Genomic DNA, 19099 nt, shown 5'->3' with positions numbered 1-19099 from the left:
AGGAGGGGGCTTTCACGAATGTGTTGGCTGAGATCCACTTCGGTCACTCACAGAAGGATGTCAGAGGGCCAGCCGTCCCCGGGAACTGCCCTGCATTACTCTTCCACACACTTCCTCCGTAATTCTCGAGGTGTTCCGGCTCACCAGATGACTCGACGCATGTCGTGAATCATGACTGCACAAACAGAGAAGTGGCTGAGGGCTTGTGTGAGTCCGCTGACTCACCTGCACCCCCGAAGACGACGGCGTGTCCGGATCGTGGAGTCCGATAACGGATTGTGTTACAAACCCCAATTTAACTTTGCAGATCTGCCGTTAATGGTGAATAAGTGAGGGTATAATTCATTCGGGCATTTTAGTTATGGACGTTATTGCTAGTTGGTAATATGGAGGCCCTAAAGTTTGGCAACTTATCGTACATAACTATGATTTAAGTTCTGGTTTGAGCTCTGGCAGGATACATCTGAAATCATTTTAAAGGTGCTATAGTTATGTTTTTTTTGCTATTTCTGCAAAGCCAATTTTAGCATGAGCAGCTGTTTTCTTACCACTCTAGCAGAAACGTTGCAAGTCCAGCATCAGACCTAATTTGCCAATAGCTTGTCTATGCCAGGGGAAAGCAACGCCAATGTTGTTTTGCTTCTGTCTCCGCCCCCATTGAGCATTCTAACCAACTTTCCAATATCTAGTCGACGGAGCGTCCAGTCCGTCCTGAAGAAGTAGCACTGGTCCTCAGAGAAACACAGGCCTTAACTTCCCAGTCGACATTGTGAACACAATGTCTGAAGCTCTCGGCGAGCGGCCATCGGCACAACCCGACGCCCAGCAAGAAACCACATGTAGCACCTTTTAAGAAGTCCGCAGAGGCAAAGCAGGGAAACTCCGGCTCCTACATTTCCCATAATACAACCAAAAAGCATCTTTTCCTTTTCTTCCCACTTGACCCTCCATGCCGAGTGAGTGCCCACATCTTTCAAATTCCACAACCCCAATTCACAATGCAGGCTTTTGTGTTAAAAGTCTGTAGCTTGAGGTGACGCCATCGGGGTTACTTTCTCACGTCCCCCAGAGCCACAGAAGACACCAGCTCTCTTTTCAGACGATGAGTCATGCTTCCTATCACTGCTAAACTGGTCTTTATCTGTGAGTGTCCCTGTAATGATAATATTTGACTGTTTGGTTGTTGTTGTTTTATAGTGACTGCGTCTTGAGTTATTTGCTCCCAAAAGGACCTGACACAGGATGTGATCATCCAGGTGCTGAGCAACAGCCAGGAGCTAAACCTTCAGTCCAAAACAGAATTCTGGAATACAAAAAAAAGAAGAAGAAATGTACCGCTTCATTCAGCATCCTGCTCATTTCTTTTGCATTGTCGTAGACACGTTCCCGATGATTAAAGTATTGCATCAATTCCTCCAACGTCTCATAATAGACTTGTTTCTATTGTTTGGACGTCAGATGTTGATTTTCTTTACCTGTCTCGGACACAGTGAAATTATAGGGTTCGGGGTGATGGGAGATGATGCCTTTAAATTACAAACTGTTAATTGATGATGTGTGGTTTGGTTCTTCTCTTTTCCTTTTTTCCTCCTTCCTTTGTTTTTTTTTGAAACATCTGTTTATATGTCCACTCATGATGTGGCTCTGGAATGACGATTAAAATATATATATATATCATTTAAAGTCTGACATGAACATTGACATGTTTGTCCCTTACATTTTTGTAAAAATTTTAAATGAAAAAAAATATTTTACACATATTCATTTTTTTAATATTTCCATTTTAAACTTTTTTAAGAACACCCCCCCCCCCCCCCAGAAAACGAGAGAAAGAACTTCAAGCCTGAGGCAGCATTATCAATCTGTCTGGCGTCTCTTTTCCTTCATCCTCTGCCCATCTGGATTCCACACGGCCTCTTCACACTTTGTAACAAACCTCGGTTGGCTCACGCCCTTCGACAGACACTTTGGGGTCAAGGTTTGTGTCGACAGGTAAGAGGAGGAAGAAGAAGGAGCACATGCCCTTATTTAGAAGAAGGGTCTGTCCGGCGCGTCACCGCTGACTCGCGACGGCGCAGCCACAACTTTGACAAGTGCGTCGGCGGCGGCGGCTCCATTTACGCGCACACGCATGGAATAAAGACGACGATGGAGTTCTTCTGGGGCAACATCTGCTTGGTTGTGACACTTATCATCGGTAAGAACCCGAACTTCTCTTCGCTCTATTTCTTTTTCTAAACTTTCAACTCAAGATCATGAGTCGCTATAGTTTGAAATGTGGCTGTTCAATGTTCCCTCCTCGCACTCGAGAGCGCAGGAGCAGTGCGCGCTCGGAACAGATTTACCGAGTGAGTGCTTTTGTTTATGAATTCGATTCCGCAGCATCCTGCAGGTGAGCTTTGGTCTGGCTGTCCAAATGCATAATCCACAGTTACCTCACACGGATTCAATGAGACCGGATTTCAGGGCACAGTCACATAATCAGCGTTTTTCTCTGTGTCTGCTCTATAACCTGGAGGAAGCTTTGGAGCAGCAGCAGCCAGAAGGAGACTTTTAATTATTCTCCCACTATGCACACTTCCCACGTCTGAAATGAAAAAAGGAAATGTTAATGTGCTGTGGGATTTTGCAGCAGAGCCCCCCCGGAGAGAGGAAGCAAAGTGCTACTCTGTGCTTGCAGGTAAAAGAAAACCCCCAAACAGGCGTGGCAGGAGTGTAGGGCTCGAAACAAGGTCTCCTGAGTCCAGAACCCATCCACATTCCTGTGCCTGCCGGGTCGAGGGGAAGGTTAGGCTTGTTGGCTGAGCTCTGCCTGTTTGGGCTTGTGGACCTAAACTGCTGCAGAAAAATTCCATGTCCCGAGGGGGATTCGGAGAGCTGCTTTCCAACACGGGGAAACAACACAGCTCCACCACCGAGCAATGTCTATCAATGCAATCTTCAGCACTGCATGAAGTGTGTGTGACCTCCGTGTGCTTTGCAAAGCTTTTTTTTGCCTCGTCGCCTTCATGAGTCGAGCTGATGTGGGGGTTTTCTTCTAACACGTACGACTCGGCCACAAAAAACTACCCAGGATACAAAGGAGGAACTCATGATGTCTGAAGCTATAGATAAAAACATCTAACATTTCCTCTTTCCCATAAGCAGGGGGACGAGGACGATTCCATTTTTGAACTTCCTTTGATACCCAAATACAAAAATGTAAAAAATAATGACAACTTGGCCTCCGGTAGGTACTGATGCTCTGACCGGGCCACTGCCACGCGTGATGTTGTCAAGGTGCCGTTTCCAGTGTCACTGACATCAGCTTTTCTCCTCCGCCAGTTGACAGCGTCGGCCAGTCACGGTGCTTCAACGTCGGCACCGCAGGCGCCAAGGTTTTCAGCGGCCCGGCGGCGGAGGAGTTCGGCTACACAGTCCTGCAAACGACAAACCACCAAGGCAAATGGTGCGAATTGCAGTCCTCGCTGCCTTTTGGTGAATGTCTGACGAAAAGGATTGGTCGTTCCAGTATCAGGGTGTCTGTTCGCAGCATACATTGCACTGCTCCTAATATGACAGTGAGGAAGAATCTTGAAGTTAGTTTGACGGCGTGGGGGAGTTGTTTGAACGCCTCCTTGTACCTGGTGTAAACATTGAAACACTGACTTTTCCTCTTGCACCACAATGAGGTTAGTGCATGAGGTTTTATTCTTTTAGTACAACCACACAGTACTTGTTCTTCAACAAGTTTCTTTTTTTTCCAAAGTCCTCCGATCCTTCTCATTTCCAAGGCTGTGGGGAAATACAGTTGTTTTTTCTCGCGCCATCCACTGATAAGCATAGAACGACTGATAACGAGGCCGACGCAGATATTTAAAATCTCATTTAATTGTTCCAGCTCTCCTGATAAGTTGATTGTTTCAGTGCACGCAATAGTCACCCAATAGCCGTGGGCCAGTTCCATGCCGCCCTGCAGAAAGTGCAGTCTCAAAAAACATCGAGCCTCGACTGCGTCACACAAACGCTTCCATGTTTAGAGCCTTGTATTTTTGCCTCACTCATTTATGACATTTAGTTAAACAGTAACTAAACTTCTTTGCGATGTCTGTGTGTGTGTGTGTGTGTGTGTGTGTGTGTGTGTGTGTGTGTGTGTGTCTGTGTGTGTGTGTGTGTGTGTGTGTGTGTACCCTGAGTCACAGTCTCAGAGAGTCAGTCACCGTCTGTAGGAGTGTCACCATGCGTTTGCGTAACACTGGGGGAGTTTTCCCAGCACCTGCGTGACGGTGGTCTCTGACTGTATATTGCACAGCAGCACACGCATGTAATGATTTTGACATGTATTTAAAGGCGAGGCAAACTCATTTGTACGGCGCATAGTCATACACCGTGGTCATTCTATGATGCAGTGCTTTACAGATGTAAAAGAAACAAGGTGAAGTTCAGATAAGAAGCATAAGAACACATTCAAAACATTTAAGGAAGCATAGAAACAGGGTAAAAACACAACTTATAAAATGGGCTAACATCTAATTAAAGTGCATAATTAAGTAATATAGTGATGGCATAGGAAAATAGAGCAGTTTTTTTTAGATTTGATACCTGCTCCGGTGGGCAGCATAGTGGCTGAATGCCACTTCACCCTGTTTAGTTTTAACTCCGGGCACGATGAGCTGACCAGCTCCTGCAGATCTAAGAGCTCTACTAGGCCTTATATGCATCAAGCGTTTAAGAAATATAGTTCGGAGTAAGACTTTGAAATCAGTCTCGTAACCAACAGGACGCCAGTATAAAGGCCTGAGAGTTGGAGTAATATGCTCTCTTTTCATATGAACTGGCGCAGCAGCGTTCCCTGGGGAGAGCACTGCATTCAAAGTAGTCAAAAGAGGGAAGAGATGAATTTCTGTTGTGTTCCGCAGGCTCCTGGTTGGCGCCCCGTGGAGCGGTTACAGCCGAAACACGAAGGGGGATGTTTACAAGTGTCCAGTCACAGGGTCCAGAACCAGCTGCGACAAGCTCAATCTTCAAGGTGATGTTTGGCCATGTACTTAAAAATACGCCTAAACAGAACTAAATCTCAGAAACATCCAGGCTGTCCCCTGACATTTGTCCCCTTCCTGTTTTTGTACATATAAAAACAGATGCTGTACTACACAAAATGCATGTTTTGTGCAGTACAGCCAAACGTGTACTTTGTTTATATATTTTGACCGTATGATAAGTGAACACATTGTATAATTTTCAGATTTAACAATTACAACCTAGAGTTGAATCTAATGTCATCGGTAACCCTTGGTCTACAGATTCTGTCAGTATTCCAGATGTTAGGAACGTGAACGACAACATGCGCCTGGGTTTGACTCTCACCCGGATGCCGGGAGTCAATGACTTGATGGTACGTATGTGCATGTTCAAGTGTTTCCATACAACATCTATTTAGGATAGTAAATCATGTTATTTTAGGAACAGGAAGAATGTATCCTGTTTGGTGTTGTTTAAAAAAAATCTAAAATAGATTAAATACATTTCTTGACTATGTGCTCAGTCAATTATCATGATATTCACCTTGATAGGATATTAAGAATTTGGAAATATATACGTGGACACACGTGGGTGATACAGCACTGTCGTCACTAACTGGTTAATTCATGACTTGAAAGTTGCATCATGATCTCGTTGTTGGCTGTCAGGAACACTTCCTCAGTCATTTGAGAAAAACGTCTCCCTCCTTCTTCTGTGCTCGTCTCATATGCAGATGTGCGGTCCTCTTTGGGGACAGCTGTGTGGCACTCAAGACTTCTACCCTGGAATATGTGCAAAGCTGAGCCCCCTCTTCGCGCCCCAACCTGCCTTCTCTCCCGCCGTCCAGAGTAAGTCCAGCTTTACATGCTGAGGTTCCTCCAGACACATTTGTCTTCCGTTTGAAGAAAAAAAAGGAAGTTCCAGTTTCAGTTAGTGTCAGAATTTAAAAAATCCATTACAGTGACAAAGAATCCGCTTTATTTTTGTCATTTTATTGCGTGTTAATGTTTTTTCTTTCTTTCATAAAGAGCTGTTTTATCAACTGTCCCTTCAGGTACATTCAAGTGCTTGTGGGGAAATACGACATCAGAGGTTTTACACTCAAAAGCAAAATGGAAAAAAAAAAAAAATTGAATTAATATTTTCTCAAGTCTGTGATGATTATTATTTGTCTTCTGGATTATTTTTTTGTGTTATTTTTATACCTGATGATTTTATAAAATAAGTCATCAGTGTGATGACAGTTTTTCATCCAAACGTTAAAGATGGAGCGTTCAAGTACAAGCGTTTCTGATCGCAGCTCTTTCAGCACAATATGCATTGCTTGTCTCCGGCAAGCGTACAGTCTGACATTTCTATTTTTCCCAGTGGCTGTATGGAAAGTAGAAAAAAGAAATAATTTCAGAAAATGGTCCGCAGTCAAACTAAGTAAATGGCCTCATTTACAGTAGATTCGTCATTTAAACATATCGTGTCCCCTCTCGGTGACATTACTAGCATGCGGAGGACCTATGGACATCGTGATCGTGTTGGACGGCTCCAACAGCATCTATCCTTGGGAGCCGATGAACCACTTCCTCCAGAAACTGATCCCAGCGCTCGACATCGGGCCAAAAAACACACAGGTAGCGTCACGTCTCATCAGCCAGGACCGGATGAAGCAGGGGACGGTCCCCAGTTGGTTCAGCTGCTCCCCGTATTGTCTTGTGTTTACTTTCTGTGCTTCATCCAACCACTTCTTTCACCACGGCAGGTCAGCGTCATTCAGTACGCCGTCGATCCCCAGTTCGAATTCAGACTGAACGAGTATAAAACCAAAGATGAGGTGATGGCTGCAGCGTCAGCAATCACACAAATGTACGGTCACTCTACCAATACTTTCCACGCGATCCAGTACGCCAGGTTGGTGCTGCAGCAAACTTCTATGTTTAGGAATGTTTTTATTCATGTCATCTTGTTTATCTTCTTCTAATTTGAGTGTCAGTTCATTCATCAGGATGATTTTGTAATTTCTTTTTTGTTTTAGCTGACTTTTGCCATTTAACATTGAATCACGTTGAGTTTATTTTAGCATCAATACCGGTTCATTTCAGTTAAAAGAAATGAATAAGTGTTGTGCAGTCACGTTTATTGATTCACTAATTCATTTAGTAGAATATTGCAGAACTTTAAGTGACGGAAGAAAACGTGTGTGCTCTCTTCAGTCAGTGGGGCTTCAATCAGAAAAACGGCGCCCGGCCGGGCGCGGCCAAGGTGATGGTGGTTGTCACGGACGGAGAGTCTCACGATATGGCTTTCAGAGATACAGTCATTGAAGAATGCGAGAGGGACGGCATCACCCGCTTTGGCATCGCTGTAAGTGAGAACCTGCCATCGTCACAACTCATTCAATCCCACCAAATCTCGCAGTAGTCGTATGTGGCGATGTTTAAAAAAAATGTTAGTGTGTTTTGCTTTATTAGAAAAAAAACATTATTTGATAGACATCAGTTCATCATTAAGCAGTTAAGAGATTTTGGCCCCACCTTTATTCACCATTTTTGCGCAGCAAGACTGGACATACACTTTTGCCGGTGTTATTGCCGATATGTCTTTGTGATTTCTCCTTTTTTTCTATTCCAGGTCCTGGGTTATTATACCAGAAACAACATCGACACGGAGAACCTGATAAAGGAAATAAAATCCATCGCCAGTTTACCCACGGAGAAGTTCTTCTTCAATGTGTCTGAGGAGGCGGCTCTCTCCACCATCACTGGGGCACTGGGGAACCGCATCTTTAACATAGAGGGTGCATATTATTAATTTCCCTTTCCTGTTGTTGTGCACGCTATGCCACATGATTTACTCGAGACCGCATGTCCGTTTCTTCCAGGGAAAGCATTTCACAGTGTTTCTTTGATACAGATCTCTAACTTTGTCTGATTCTTGACCTGATGCTGGTGTTTACGTGATGATGTGTTCTCACAAGGCACTGGAAAAGGCGGTGACAACTTCAAAATGGAGATGTCCCAGGTCGGATTCAGCGCCCACTACTCCAGCCAACAGGTACGGAGCTGCTGCCTTGTTGACTTTTCTATGAATTTATGAACACAGGCAGGTTTATATGTTTTCACATGTTAACCTGCGAAAGCATGGCGGGGGGGAGTTTGACTTTTTTTGAAAAAAGAACAAATCAGAAAAGGTAAGTGTTAAATGCTTGCAAAAGAAGAAGAGCAAAATGTGCATAATTATATTGTGCAGAGTATTTTTCTTTTTTTAATATTTGTTGTTACTCTGCGACACTAATAACAAAGGAAAAACATGCTTTTAATTATTAATATTGTCAGGTATGAATTGTCCACATACAGACGTATACATGACTGGTCAGCAGTTTCTGTTCTCAGTGCTATAGAAATATGTAATATTATAACGTGACCATAATTGACTTTGACAGCTCACATAATACTGTGTGATTTGCAACACATTTACATCAACCCTTCTGCTGTACCCACTCAACATGCTCGCAGAAAGGAAATATTATTTTTAAAGCTGTCTCACCATGATCTTGAAAAAAACATTTTCCTTTCCTGTCCTTATTCTTTTTGTATTGTGGTGGGAAACCACGGACGAACATGTTGGTGCTTTCATTCTGCTGTAACCCGGACCTAAAATAAAATTCATCTACAGTATTATTTCTATGGTGTCTGTTGACTGTTTTTTTTTCTTACCTGTTGTGTTGAAGGATGTGATGATGCTGGGAGCAGTGGGAGCCTACGCTTGGAGCGGGACTGTCGTCCATCAGAAGGGGTCAAAAGTAGACATTTTTCCCTTCTCCGCCTTTGAGGGGGCTCTTCAAGACAGAAACCACAGTTCATTACTCGGTGGGCATTTACACGATCTATTTACTCTATTGTACGTCTTTATTCTTTGCTACTTTGCTATAACCGTTGCATGATGCAACACGGGAATGGGAGCGCAGGAGGCTCGTGCAGTGTCCGCCAGAGTGGCGGATGGTTAGTGTTTCACAGGAGTTCATCATCTCAACACAGAGCTGCCCAGGTGTGGTCAACATCTGTGGTGACTGTGAGCAGAACTGGTTTGTGAAACTGTCCGCCTCTTCTCAGCCAACCAACTCTTCCATCATGTGCTCGTCTGTGAAAAATGATTTTCGCAATCTACTGTGGCCATTTTTTTTTATTTTTTACAGCCACGTTCATTTCAGGTTGCTTTGTCCTTTGTCCTATTTGCTAAATAACAATCTACCTCGTCTGACTTATTTACATGTAGGTATTTCTAACATTATTACATGCAAACACACACACACACAAAAAGTACAGTACTTTGTTACAGTCCACCACGGTTCAAGTGAGAAGGTTTCCCAGGTTCACATGGGGTATACTTTTGGCCATTTCCAGGTTACGCCGTCACCACACTGAATGATGGGTCGACACTCTACTTTGTGGCCGGTGCGCCGCGCTCCAACCACTCTGGACAGGTCATCGTCTACACTGTCAACGCTCACAAGCAAACGGCCATTATAGATTCCGAAAGAGGGAAGCAGGTACCGACGCTAGACGATGTGTGGTGTTCGTACTGCATATACGCGTGGTGTACAACGCGACAAAACGCATTTAAACCAATTGCGGTCCTTCATAGATCGGGTCGTACTTCGGAAGCATCTTATGCTCCCTGGACGTGGACAAAGACGGGGTGACTGACCTCCTTCTGGTGGGTGCGCCCATGTTCATGAGTGAGCTGAAGAGAGAGGAGGGCAGGGTCTATCTGTTCTCGGTTACCAAGGTACAAATGAGCAAAATGTCACTTTTTATCGTAACATATAAAGAAGTGTGATCGTCACTCTTCAGACCTGGGCATTAAGATATATACATATATATATAAATATAAATATATATATTTTCATGATTTATCATGATTCATCATGAATAGATTTCTTAGTCAAAGAATGTGGATTTCATTTATTGTTTTCTTAAGTTTAAAGGAAGTGTAGCATGATATCAATTCACACCGGCGTCATTCTTTTCTCCGTCTTATCATTTGAAGGGTATACTGAACGAGCAGGGATTCCTCGACGGGCCGTCCCCGACTGAGGATGCGCGTTTTGGGATGGCCATCTCCGCCATTCCCGACCTGAACCTCGATGGTTTCAACGATGTTGTAGTTGGTGCACCACTGGAGGACAAACAAAAAGGCGCCATTTACATCTACAACGGAGAGAAGAAGACATTAAACAAGCAGTTCTCACAGGTATGGAGAGAAACATGTTGCGTTCATTTCGAGTCGGACAGACGGTCAAAGTTAGGCTCCGGTGGTCCTGTGCCTGTAAATATGTCATGCGACCAATACTTTTTGTCTTTTCAAGAGAATCTCTGGCTCCAAACTGGATCCTCAGTTGCAGTATTTCGGAAGGTCCCTCGACAGCTACAAAGACCTGAATGGTGACACACTCCCGGACATCTCGGTCGGTGCCTATGGCAAAGTGGTGCAGCTCTGGTGGGTTCAACCAGCACAATATGCGAAAAATTGAAACTGTGATTTATGTAACCATTCACTAGATTTTATTATTTTTATCGACGTAGATGAATCGCTTTTTGAGGACCGACGAGGCTGATAATATTTTGAAATTGCACGTGTGTTTCCAGGTCCCGGGGTGTGGCGTCGGTCACGGCTACAGCTTCTTTCAACCCCGACAAAATCAACATTTTCAACAAACCCTGTAACGTCAATGGGCGCAAGCTCTCGTGCTTCAACGCCAACCTCTGTTTCAGATCCTCGTTCAGGCCCGCGAGCCCCGTCGGACCCGTTGGTAAATCTGGTTCAGTGCAAAACCTCTCGAGAATTCGAGGGACCCTGTTTACTCCAAGTAGAAGTTTGGTACTTTTGGGCAACGCAACGTTGTGCACGTTCGGACAGAGCCGGGCTAGCTGTTCTTTTCCCCTGTGGCCATATTTAGTGAAAAGACATAAAAGTGGTCATCAAACTTCTCATCTTACTCGCGGCAAGAGAGCAAATTGGCAAATTTCCCAAAATGTGAACCCATGGCCGTCCGCGATTCAAGGCCCATCAAAGTCGTTTTGCAAGGTGTCAATAATTGTGCCGCACTTTCTTTTAGATGTATCCTACACTTTGACTCTGGACGCTGACCTGCAGGCTTCGCGGGTGACGTCGAGAGGCCTGTTCACAAAAAACAACGAACGCCTCCTCACAGAAAATGCGCAAGTGTCATCTACGCCCCTGTGTCGGGACTATCAGGTTTACGTTCAGGTAATGGATGAAAGTCAATGTGTGTGTTTTTCTCTTCGCCGGAGAACGGCATTGGTCGTTCTGATTCGTCCATGTCCGGTTTCTTTGGACAGGAGACACCCGACTTCGTCAACTCCCTCAGTCTGAAAGTGGAAATCGAGCAGAGCAGCGCCAACGCCAATCCCGTCCTCGATAAGTTTTCCCCAAGTGCCGCACAGTTCTTCGTAAGTGACTCGTCCAGTACTAGACCCCGCTACTGTCTTTTTTGTCTCTGGCCTTCGATGATCTGCCGGGAACGTTTTCCGCCGATTTGGCGGAGGCGTTTGTACACTCATTTTAAATGATCATGGCGTGTGTCCTGTTTGTCTGTGCGTGTGCGTGCACTAATTACACGGTTTCAAAACTAGAGTATGTCAGGGAGTCGCGCAAGATTCGTCGCTTTGCACATCTACACACGTCGTGTGTTTTCCCCAGAAACCAAATTGAAGCTCATCCCAATGCAGTAAAAATATAACGAGTTTAATTTCTTCTTATTCTGTAGATATGACAGGGGAATAGAATAGAATAAATAGAATTTTTTTTGAAAGGTTGCCACTGAAGAATAAACCAGCATCCTGAGCTGAACTCGCGGCTCCGTCATTGTTTCAGATCCCCTTCACAAAAGACTGTGGCGCTGACGATGTGTGCATCAGCGATCTGGTGCTGAGTGTGAAGACGGACACAAAGGCGTCCAGGTGAGAATCACCGACCTCTCTCAAGTGTATATAGTAAAAGATGTGCCCCTTCCTGTCCACCAAATACACAATAGGCGGCACCATTGTGTGCGGTGTGAAGATGATTTATGCTCCGTTTCGTGATTTCCCCCGGGGTCTGGGACGATGATGTCCTCGGGATTCTGTTTGTTCATTTAGAGTTGAAGTCTACAGTAAATATGATCCTGCGTGACAGAACAAGCTCGGGCAAGACTGTGCCTGTCTTTGCTCCGAGTCAGTTGTGAAATGAGAACAAGTGATTATACTGTACGAAAGGGCCTGAACGCCTACTGTAAGGGATGGGGCCTGTCGGTGCAAAGCGATAAAACGATCCGACGGTTTTCGGCTGTTTCCTGCAAACTCCAAACAACAATCGGACGACACCTTTTTTCACGTTTCTCTCGTTCCATGGGTCTGTTTTAAGAGCTCAGCTGCACAAATGTGAGTTTTCGGGCTCATGCTGCAACTTCATAGCAGCAGTGTTCGTCTTATTAACTTCAGGTTTAGATACTGCGTTTGTCTCCCTTGCATTTATAGATGTTAAGAAACAAGAGAACGGCCAACAGTCCTGTATACAATATGAACAGCTCACCTAAGGTCCCATCTAAACGTAGAAAGAGAGTTATAACCACCGCCTGGTTAATTAGACGACTCTCTACATTATTGTTAGTATCTAAGTCAGTATCTGTGATGAATCGCGTGGATGCAGAGGACAGCAATCTGAGCCCTTGTGTTGCAGTTCAGCTCCCGTTCTGGTCAGCGCTAATGACCGAGAACTGTCATTCGAAGTCGTTGTGAGGAACAAGAAGGAGAACGCGTACAACTCCCGGGTCTCGGCCACGTTCTCCAGCAACCTCTACTACTCCTCCGTCTCCCCTGTCGTGAGTGGAAGCAGGTTATGTTGTCACACACTGTTGCTTGAATAGACCTTTTGGGCAGATTATGATTTGATTTTTTTTTTGCATGATGGTTCACCAAATCACACGTGCATCGTTATCAAAGTATAAATATATTTCAAAAAAGATATAAAACCCATTTTTTCAACGTTTACTTAATCACAAACGAGAGTGCAGTGGAATCTGGAATCTTTTGTGTTTTAATGAAACGGTTTTCAGCCTTATTTCAATGCACCTCAGTTATGTACTGTTCTGAACTTTTGAATTTACAGACAGACAGCGTCAAGTGCACCTCAACACAAACACAAACTGTCACTTGCCTCGTGGGATACCCAGCATTAAAAAAGAATGACGAGGTAAGTGCCTAAAAAAAAAAAAAAAGATCAGCTTCTCTAATGTTTGGCAATATAGATTGTTTAGTTTTTTTGGACTAGTTCAAGAAAGTAATACAAAACATGTTCATTTCATTACAGGTCAAATTTCAAATCAACTTTGAATACAGCCTTGATCAGTTGCAAAACCGCGCAGATGTGAAGTTCGAGGCCAAGAGGTAAAGCGATTGGATTAGAAATGCACTGAAAATGTGTTTTTTTTAAAAAATGCAAATTATTGACATGTGATCATATTTATTACATAAGTCATATTTATTAAAAATATGTTTACAGTGATGGTAAAGAGGAAAGACCTGCGGACAACAACGTGGACATATCCATCCCTGTCCAATATGATGCAGGGATTGTTTTATCCAGGTGATTTTACTTGTTTTCTTTATTTTGAGTCATGACGTGTAAGATTGACAGTCGGAGACGATGGAAGCGTTTAAACGTGTCCTGTTTCATGGTTTCTTTGTCCTAGGCAATCAAATATCAATTTCTACGTGGCAAATTCTACCGGTGCGGTCGTAACAACGTTGAAAACTCTAGATGACATCGGCCCGGAGTTTAACTTTACAGTGAAGGTGCATCAAATGAATCTGTCTCTCAGAGTATAACCATTTAATTTCTCATATCTATTTTAATAAAATATTTATTTACAAAACAAATGCATTTAAAGGTTTCAACGGGCAACTTCCTGGTCAACCTCCTGTATCTGACCATCGCCGTGCCGGTCGCCTCTAAAGGGGGAAATCAGCTCCTCTATGTTTCGAAAGTGGAAACACAAGCAGTGAGTACCCAGTTACAAAATAAGAGCAACATTTCACGGTATTTGGTTACTGATTCATCCAATAATTCTTATAGTTGACAGCAAATCTGCCGTGTATAGTGTCTGTACTTACAACACAACTGACTTTCAAACAATTCTTCATGTATGTGCAGCGCATTTTGAGCATAATCTCTATCAAATAAATGACATAAGGCCTCTCCACCGACAGGGAGGTTCTGTCAGCTGTGATTCCAGCAGCCTGGTCGACCCTCTGAAGATCGGGGTGAAAGACCACAGAGTGTCCTTCTCCGAGGAGAGCTTCCGAGGCACGGAGAAACTGGTCAGTCACTCATCTTTCCTCTTCACGTGTGTCAACTTTCTCCGGTGTGTCTCAGCAGACATTGCACCACTTGGATTCAAGCTTGTCATGCAAAGATATTCTGCGTTTCTCATTTTATCTTCTGCTTTGTGTATTTGGGGATTTGATGCAGTGTAGGTTTTTTTATAAAGCTACATGAATTATAAAATCACAAACAACATTTCTGAATTAGACTTTACATGCATTTAAATGTATATTGTAGTTATGTTGTTCTGTCTTTTCTAAGTATTTTTTACACAATTTCATCAGCTCAACTCAAATCGATTTAACTCCCATCCACAGCAGAGCAAACATTTTCCCATTTCAAATAATCCAAATACAGAAGACACGTTATTCAATTAAAAAATGTGGTTGCAGTAACATTGAGGCGTGCAGATTTCCTTTTGTTGATGATTTCTTAATCGACAGGACTGCACCAGTGCCAAATGCGAGTCTTTGAAATGCATCCTCAAAGACACCAAAGTGCAGAGTGACTACTTTGTGACAGTCAGGACAAGGATCTGGAGTGGCACGTTTATTTCGGTAAATATATTCTGTTGTGATTATTTTTTTTACATTGTATTGTATTAACCATTCATTTTGTTCGTGTTGCTGCTTGATGAATCAATCCTGATGTTTCCAGAGCTCTGATTTGTGTACATGTTGTCACGACAGGCCACCTATCAGAGCGTCGAGCTGACCTCCAGCGTCGACGTCGAGACGTCCGACCCCGATCTCCTCGTCATCGGCCTCAAACAGCTGCCAGTAAGGTCACGTTTCAATATTTAGAAATGGCGGGGAGTTTGACATTTTGCATACTTTCTCCGCTTCAAATCCAATGGGCATGGTCTGATGTACGGTGGCTTTTTGTCTGCTGTTAATCGTGCCATATTTGCGTGGATGTAACGGCCCCTGCTGTCCTGCTTCCCGTCCAGGTGGTGGTGACGGTCAGTAAACCAGGAGAGAAAGGGGACGTTCCGGTGGGAGTGATAGCCGGCAGCGTCATTGGCGGACTGCTGCTGTTGGCCCTGGCTGTTGGACTACTGTGGAAGGTTGGTGTTTGGTGCAATTGACTTTTTTTAGAAGCGTTGAGAGGAACTGATTATCGATGTAGCTTAGGCCCGCGCGATGAGTATTTGCTAATATCACAAGGTGAGATTGAACCTGATCTGTTTTCATAAAACAGTTTTGAGTTTGATCCGCTTGAAATTTCCTCCTGTCCACGGTCGCCATGGTGCTCCTCATTGTTTGTTTTCTCTGTGATCTTTTTTAAGATGTGTGGAATGTCACTATGTAAAGTGCTTCGAGATAATGTAGGTTGTGGTTTTTGGCGCAGTACAAGTACAGTTGAATTGAATTGAATTGATTAAAAATGTGCGGCTTCAAAAGGAAAACGTATCCGTTTCTTATCCACAATCTAACGCGCGCCATAAAGTAGCATATTAACTGTATATATCTGGATATGAGAAGAAAAGACCATTTTCCATCTTTACAGAAAATTCACAATAGGCACAGGGCTCACTTGTAAAAATACATGCGCAATCTTTTATTTATTCCGTGTGCCGTATCGAGTATTACGACTGATATTACAACTGTGTTATTCTGTTTCTAGTTTGGGTTTTTCAAAAGAAAGTACCAGCAGCTTCAGAGGGAGGCCGGAGAAGACGGGCAGAGCCTCGCACATGTTGATGAAGTGCTGTGAAGTGAAGAGGAAAAACCTGCAGCCCTCTCTCTCTCTCTCCCCCGCCGGGTTGTTTCCAGTAGATACTGGTACTTCTCACTGGTTCTTATAAAGTGCAAATGGACTAAAGCTCAGTCACTGGAAATATGGCATTTTGATGAAATGCAAGCAGTTCAGGTTTGTGGATAACTGGGATTAGACTCGTTTTGCTTTGTGGACTGCAAGTTTTCTATTTGCGCTCATGCACTGACTCTGAATGAAAGTCAAGGCTGTGTTTTTTACCCCAACATGACAGAAGCATTTATACAATTCTTTATTCGGGCCTTGGATGACATTATTCATCTGGATGCAAATGTTACCATCCTGGGTGTTACACTGTAAAAGGCATCACAGTTTCCTTCAGAAAAACATTTGTCAAAATATTGACCTTTGAAGCACAAACACACACACACACACACACACACACACACACACACACACACACACACACAGTGTAGGCAGTCCAGCTGTAGCAAAAAGATCTGCCTTGAGATCCACTGTCACCTCTGACACTCAGGACTTTAAGTGCATTAAGACTGTTGAGTATAGTTCAAATATCCTGAAAAGAGTGAAATAGGTTTCTTTGTGTTCGTACTGTATATAGTGTAAAACAAAATGATGATCTTTCTTATTGGGTTTGACACAAGGAAAGATAATGTGTTCTTTTTGTTATTTTAAGATATTTATGATATTGCTGATGGGTTTTTTTAGAGGCACATATTGTCATATAACGTCATAATGTTCAGGGCTGCGCCGCAAATTTTATCACTAAAAAAATTGTGCTTATTATTTCCTTAATTAAGGGGTTTTGCAGAGTAGTTGTTTCAGGAAAAAGGCTAATTGCAAGTCTTTCAGGTTACAAACTGAGGAATTCAAATTGGTTGTTTCGCCCCAAATATTATCCAAAACCAAATCTATTCACATCACTGACATACAACATGAACAAACGCAGTTTGAACCAAATGTTTTTTTGCTCAAACCGATTTAAATCGATTATGCCAAACTAGTTGCCAATTAATTTTCTGTCGGTGAGTTCTAAATGATAGACTGACCAACATTATTTATCTGTTGGGCAAAAAGACATAGGCATATGTCGATGTGTTCCCCGTGTGCAAATTCTCTTCATTACATAGGTGATGCATCCTTTAGTTGTTTAATGCTAAAAGCAACTGTTAAATTTGACTTAAAAACATCTGCAACTTCGTTTCTTATCCTCAATGTAGGAAGTTTGTTGAGCGTTTGATCAAAGTTGATGCTGCACAAACGGAATGTGTAATGTCATTGCTTTGCCACAAGATGGCAGCATGATGTAGATGACATGTTGCCCACTGCTCTGTTGATGCCTTGAACGCTCAATACCCCTGTCAATTAGTGCATCATAATTTATGACCCATTTTGGATTGAGTTTCTATTTCTGTCTCTAGTTTTTGTTCTCCTCCTCTCCTCTCCTTTGCTCTCCTCTTCTCCTCTCTTCTCCTCTCCTCTCCTCTCCTCTCTCTCACCCTTCCCCTTGACATGCACCACTTCCTTCCAAACATCATATGAATTTTAAAAAAAATTCCTTCAACCACCATTAATTTCTTCCCTCATTTTTGACTGTCGTCTTCTCCCACCGTTAGGTTAGTGTGTCCCTTGGCTGTTTTCGGAATGTGTTTCTGAATATTTTCGCCCTTTTTTTCCTGCCAACTCCTGCACCCAGCAGAATCTTTAGCATTCATTTTCTTTGGATCCGGCTCACTGGAATATGCTATTCGTCTCTAATAAGTAGCATGTTTATTGGTTGCCTGGGCTCGGGGCCCGCTTGTTGGAGGGGAATATATAGAATTTGATAAATGATTGGACTGGTCTGTTCCACAATTACTCATGCTCTACGGTGTTGTGAAATAGCCTTTTGGATCTTATTTATATGTGCACAGGGAGCAATGTGGAAATACTTGATGAAATCAGATACAAGTGGAAATGGTTGAACACCTTTGTAATTCCAGCCCTCTGGGGTTTCCTGCAGATGATTGACAAAACGACTGACCCATGCCACAGCGGGATGATTGCTCTTAAATTGCTGCGACTCAAAAATGATGTCATAAATTATTTGATAACAGTTGGCCTTTTTTTTCTTCTTCTTTTTTTGCACTTATTGCATTACCTAAATCTTGACTGTGATCCCCATCGGTCTTATTGTAACTTTACTTTTCAAGAGCATTGCTGTTAACTTGACAACTCACTGATGGCTCCTCAACGCTACATTAGTTTTGAATGATAATAAAAAAAAAAAAACTTGGAACATTTCCTCACAAATGCTCACGTGGATCCGCCGTAGACACAAAGTTTAGCTAAACTTTTGGGTTTTTTAATGTAAAAGTTCTGGATCTCATTAAAACAGAATAAATGCATCAGCAGGTATGTGTGCAACCAGTCAATGTAGTAATATTATTGTTAGTATTCATTTTAGTTGCACAAAGCTTCACTCAGTACAGTCTGTTTGAACCGAGGTAAGCTCAGAGCCGGGGACAGGCGGCCCTGGTCGTCCCTCTGCTGATGGCAGTAAGTGGCTTCGGGACAACAGCCAGCACTTTAAAGTTTACACAGTCTGGCTCAAATGTGCTCGCATGTCAGGAAGTTGTTTTGGAAACTTCACTGTCTCAAAGACACAGCTCACAAATCATACACACCAGGCACTCTGGGATTTATTGAACGTAACAGCTGCACGTGAACACTCTCAGATCTGTTGGGAGAAGATAATTGTCACAAATACTGACTTGCTGACTCTGCACGAGTTTGATCATTCAGAACAACAAGTGATATAAAGCTACCACTGTACCATAGTGAAGTTAAAAAATAAAGAAAAGGTTTGTTCATTTCAAATGAAAATAGCCAAAACTACTATTACAGACATTCAACTGTTGTGGCGTCAGTCAGACTCTTGTTTCACTACAAGTAATGTAGTCATTACAACAACATGGACTAAAAAAATCGATTCATTTTCATAACC

At 43.1% G+C, this 19099-nt stretch overlaps 1 protein-coding gene across 1 annotated transcript; it reads left to right on the top strand.

Moving 5' to 3' along the window:
• The first annotated feature begins 1806 nt into the window (after positions 1-1806).
• On the top strand, positions 1807-18208 carry LOC118313489 (integrin alpha-2-like). Its single transcript, XM_035638965.2, has 30 exons — positions 1807-2197; positions 3325-3448; positions 4899-5008; positions 5283-5374; positions 5735-5849; positions 6499-6626; positions 6755-6903; positions 7206-7356; positions 7624-7789; positions 7970-8046; positions 8723-8861; positions 9396-9541; positions 9637-9780; positions 10042-10245; positions 10361-10491; positions 10641-10804; positions 11111-11262; positions 11355-11465; positions 11890-11975; positions 12733-12874; positions 13162-13245; positions 13363-13439; positions 13555-13638; positions 13745-13847; positions 13943-14053; positions 14262-14372; positions 14820-14933; positions 15066-15155; positions 15326-15442; positions 16003-18208. Exons 1-30 carry the CDS (start codon positions 2149-2151, stop codon positions 16090-16092), a joined length of 3561 nt encoding a protein of 1186 aa, XP_035494858.2. The 5' UTR covers positions 1807-2148; the 3' UTR covers positions 16093-18208.
• Positions 18209-19099: the final 891 nt, after the last annotated feature.

Source organism: Scophthalmus maximus, chromosome 19 (assembly GCF_022379125.1).
Source record: "Scophthalmus maximus strain ysfricsl-2021 chromosome 19, ASM2237912v1, whole genome shotgun sequence".
Classification (NCBI taxonomy): Eukaryota; Metazoa; Chordata; class Actinopteri; order Pleuronectiformes; family Scophthalmidae; genus Scophthalmus; species Scophthalmus maximus.
Note: the sequence above shows the minus strand (reverse complement) of the source record. Positions and strands in the feature narration are given on the sequence as shown.

Excerpts from the sequence above, each read along its gene's own strand:
- LOC118313489 (XM_035638965.2), top strand. The coding sequence starts at position 2,149 with ATGGAGTTCTTCTGGGGCAACATCTGCTTGGTTGTGACACTTATCATC. Across the intron at positions 5,009-5,282 it reads CGACAAGCTCAATCTTCAAG|ATTCTGTCAGTATTCCAGAT; the intron begins GTGATGTTTGGC and ends CTTGGTCTACAG. Across the intron at positions 14,054-14,261 it reads CGAAAGTGGAAACACAAGCA|GGAGGTTCTGTCAGCTGTGA; the intron begins GTGAGTACCCAG and ends CTCCACCGACAG.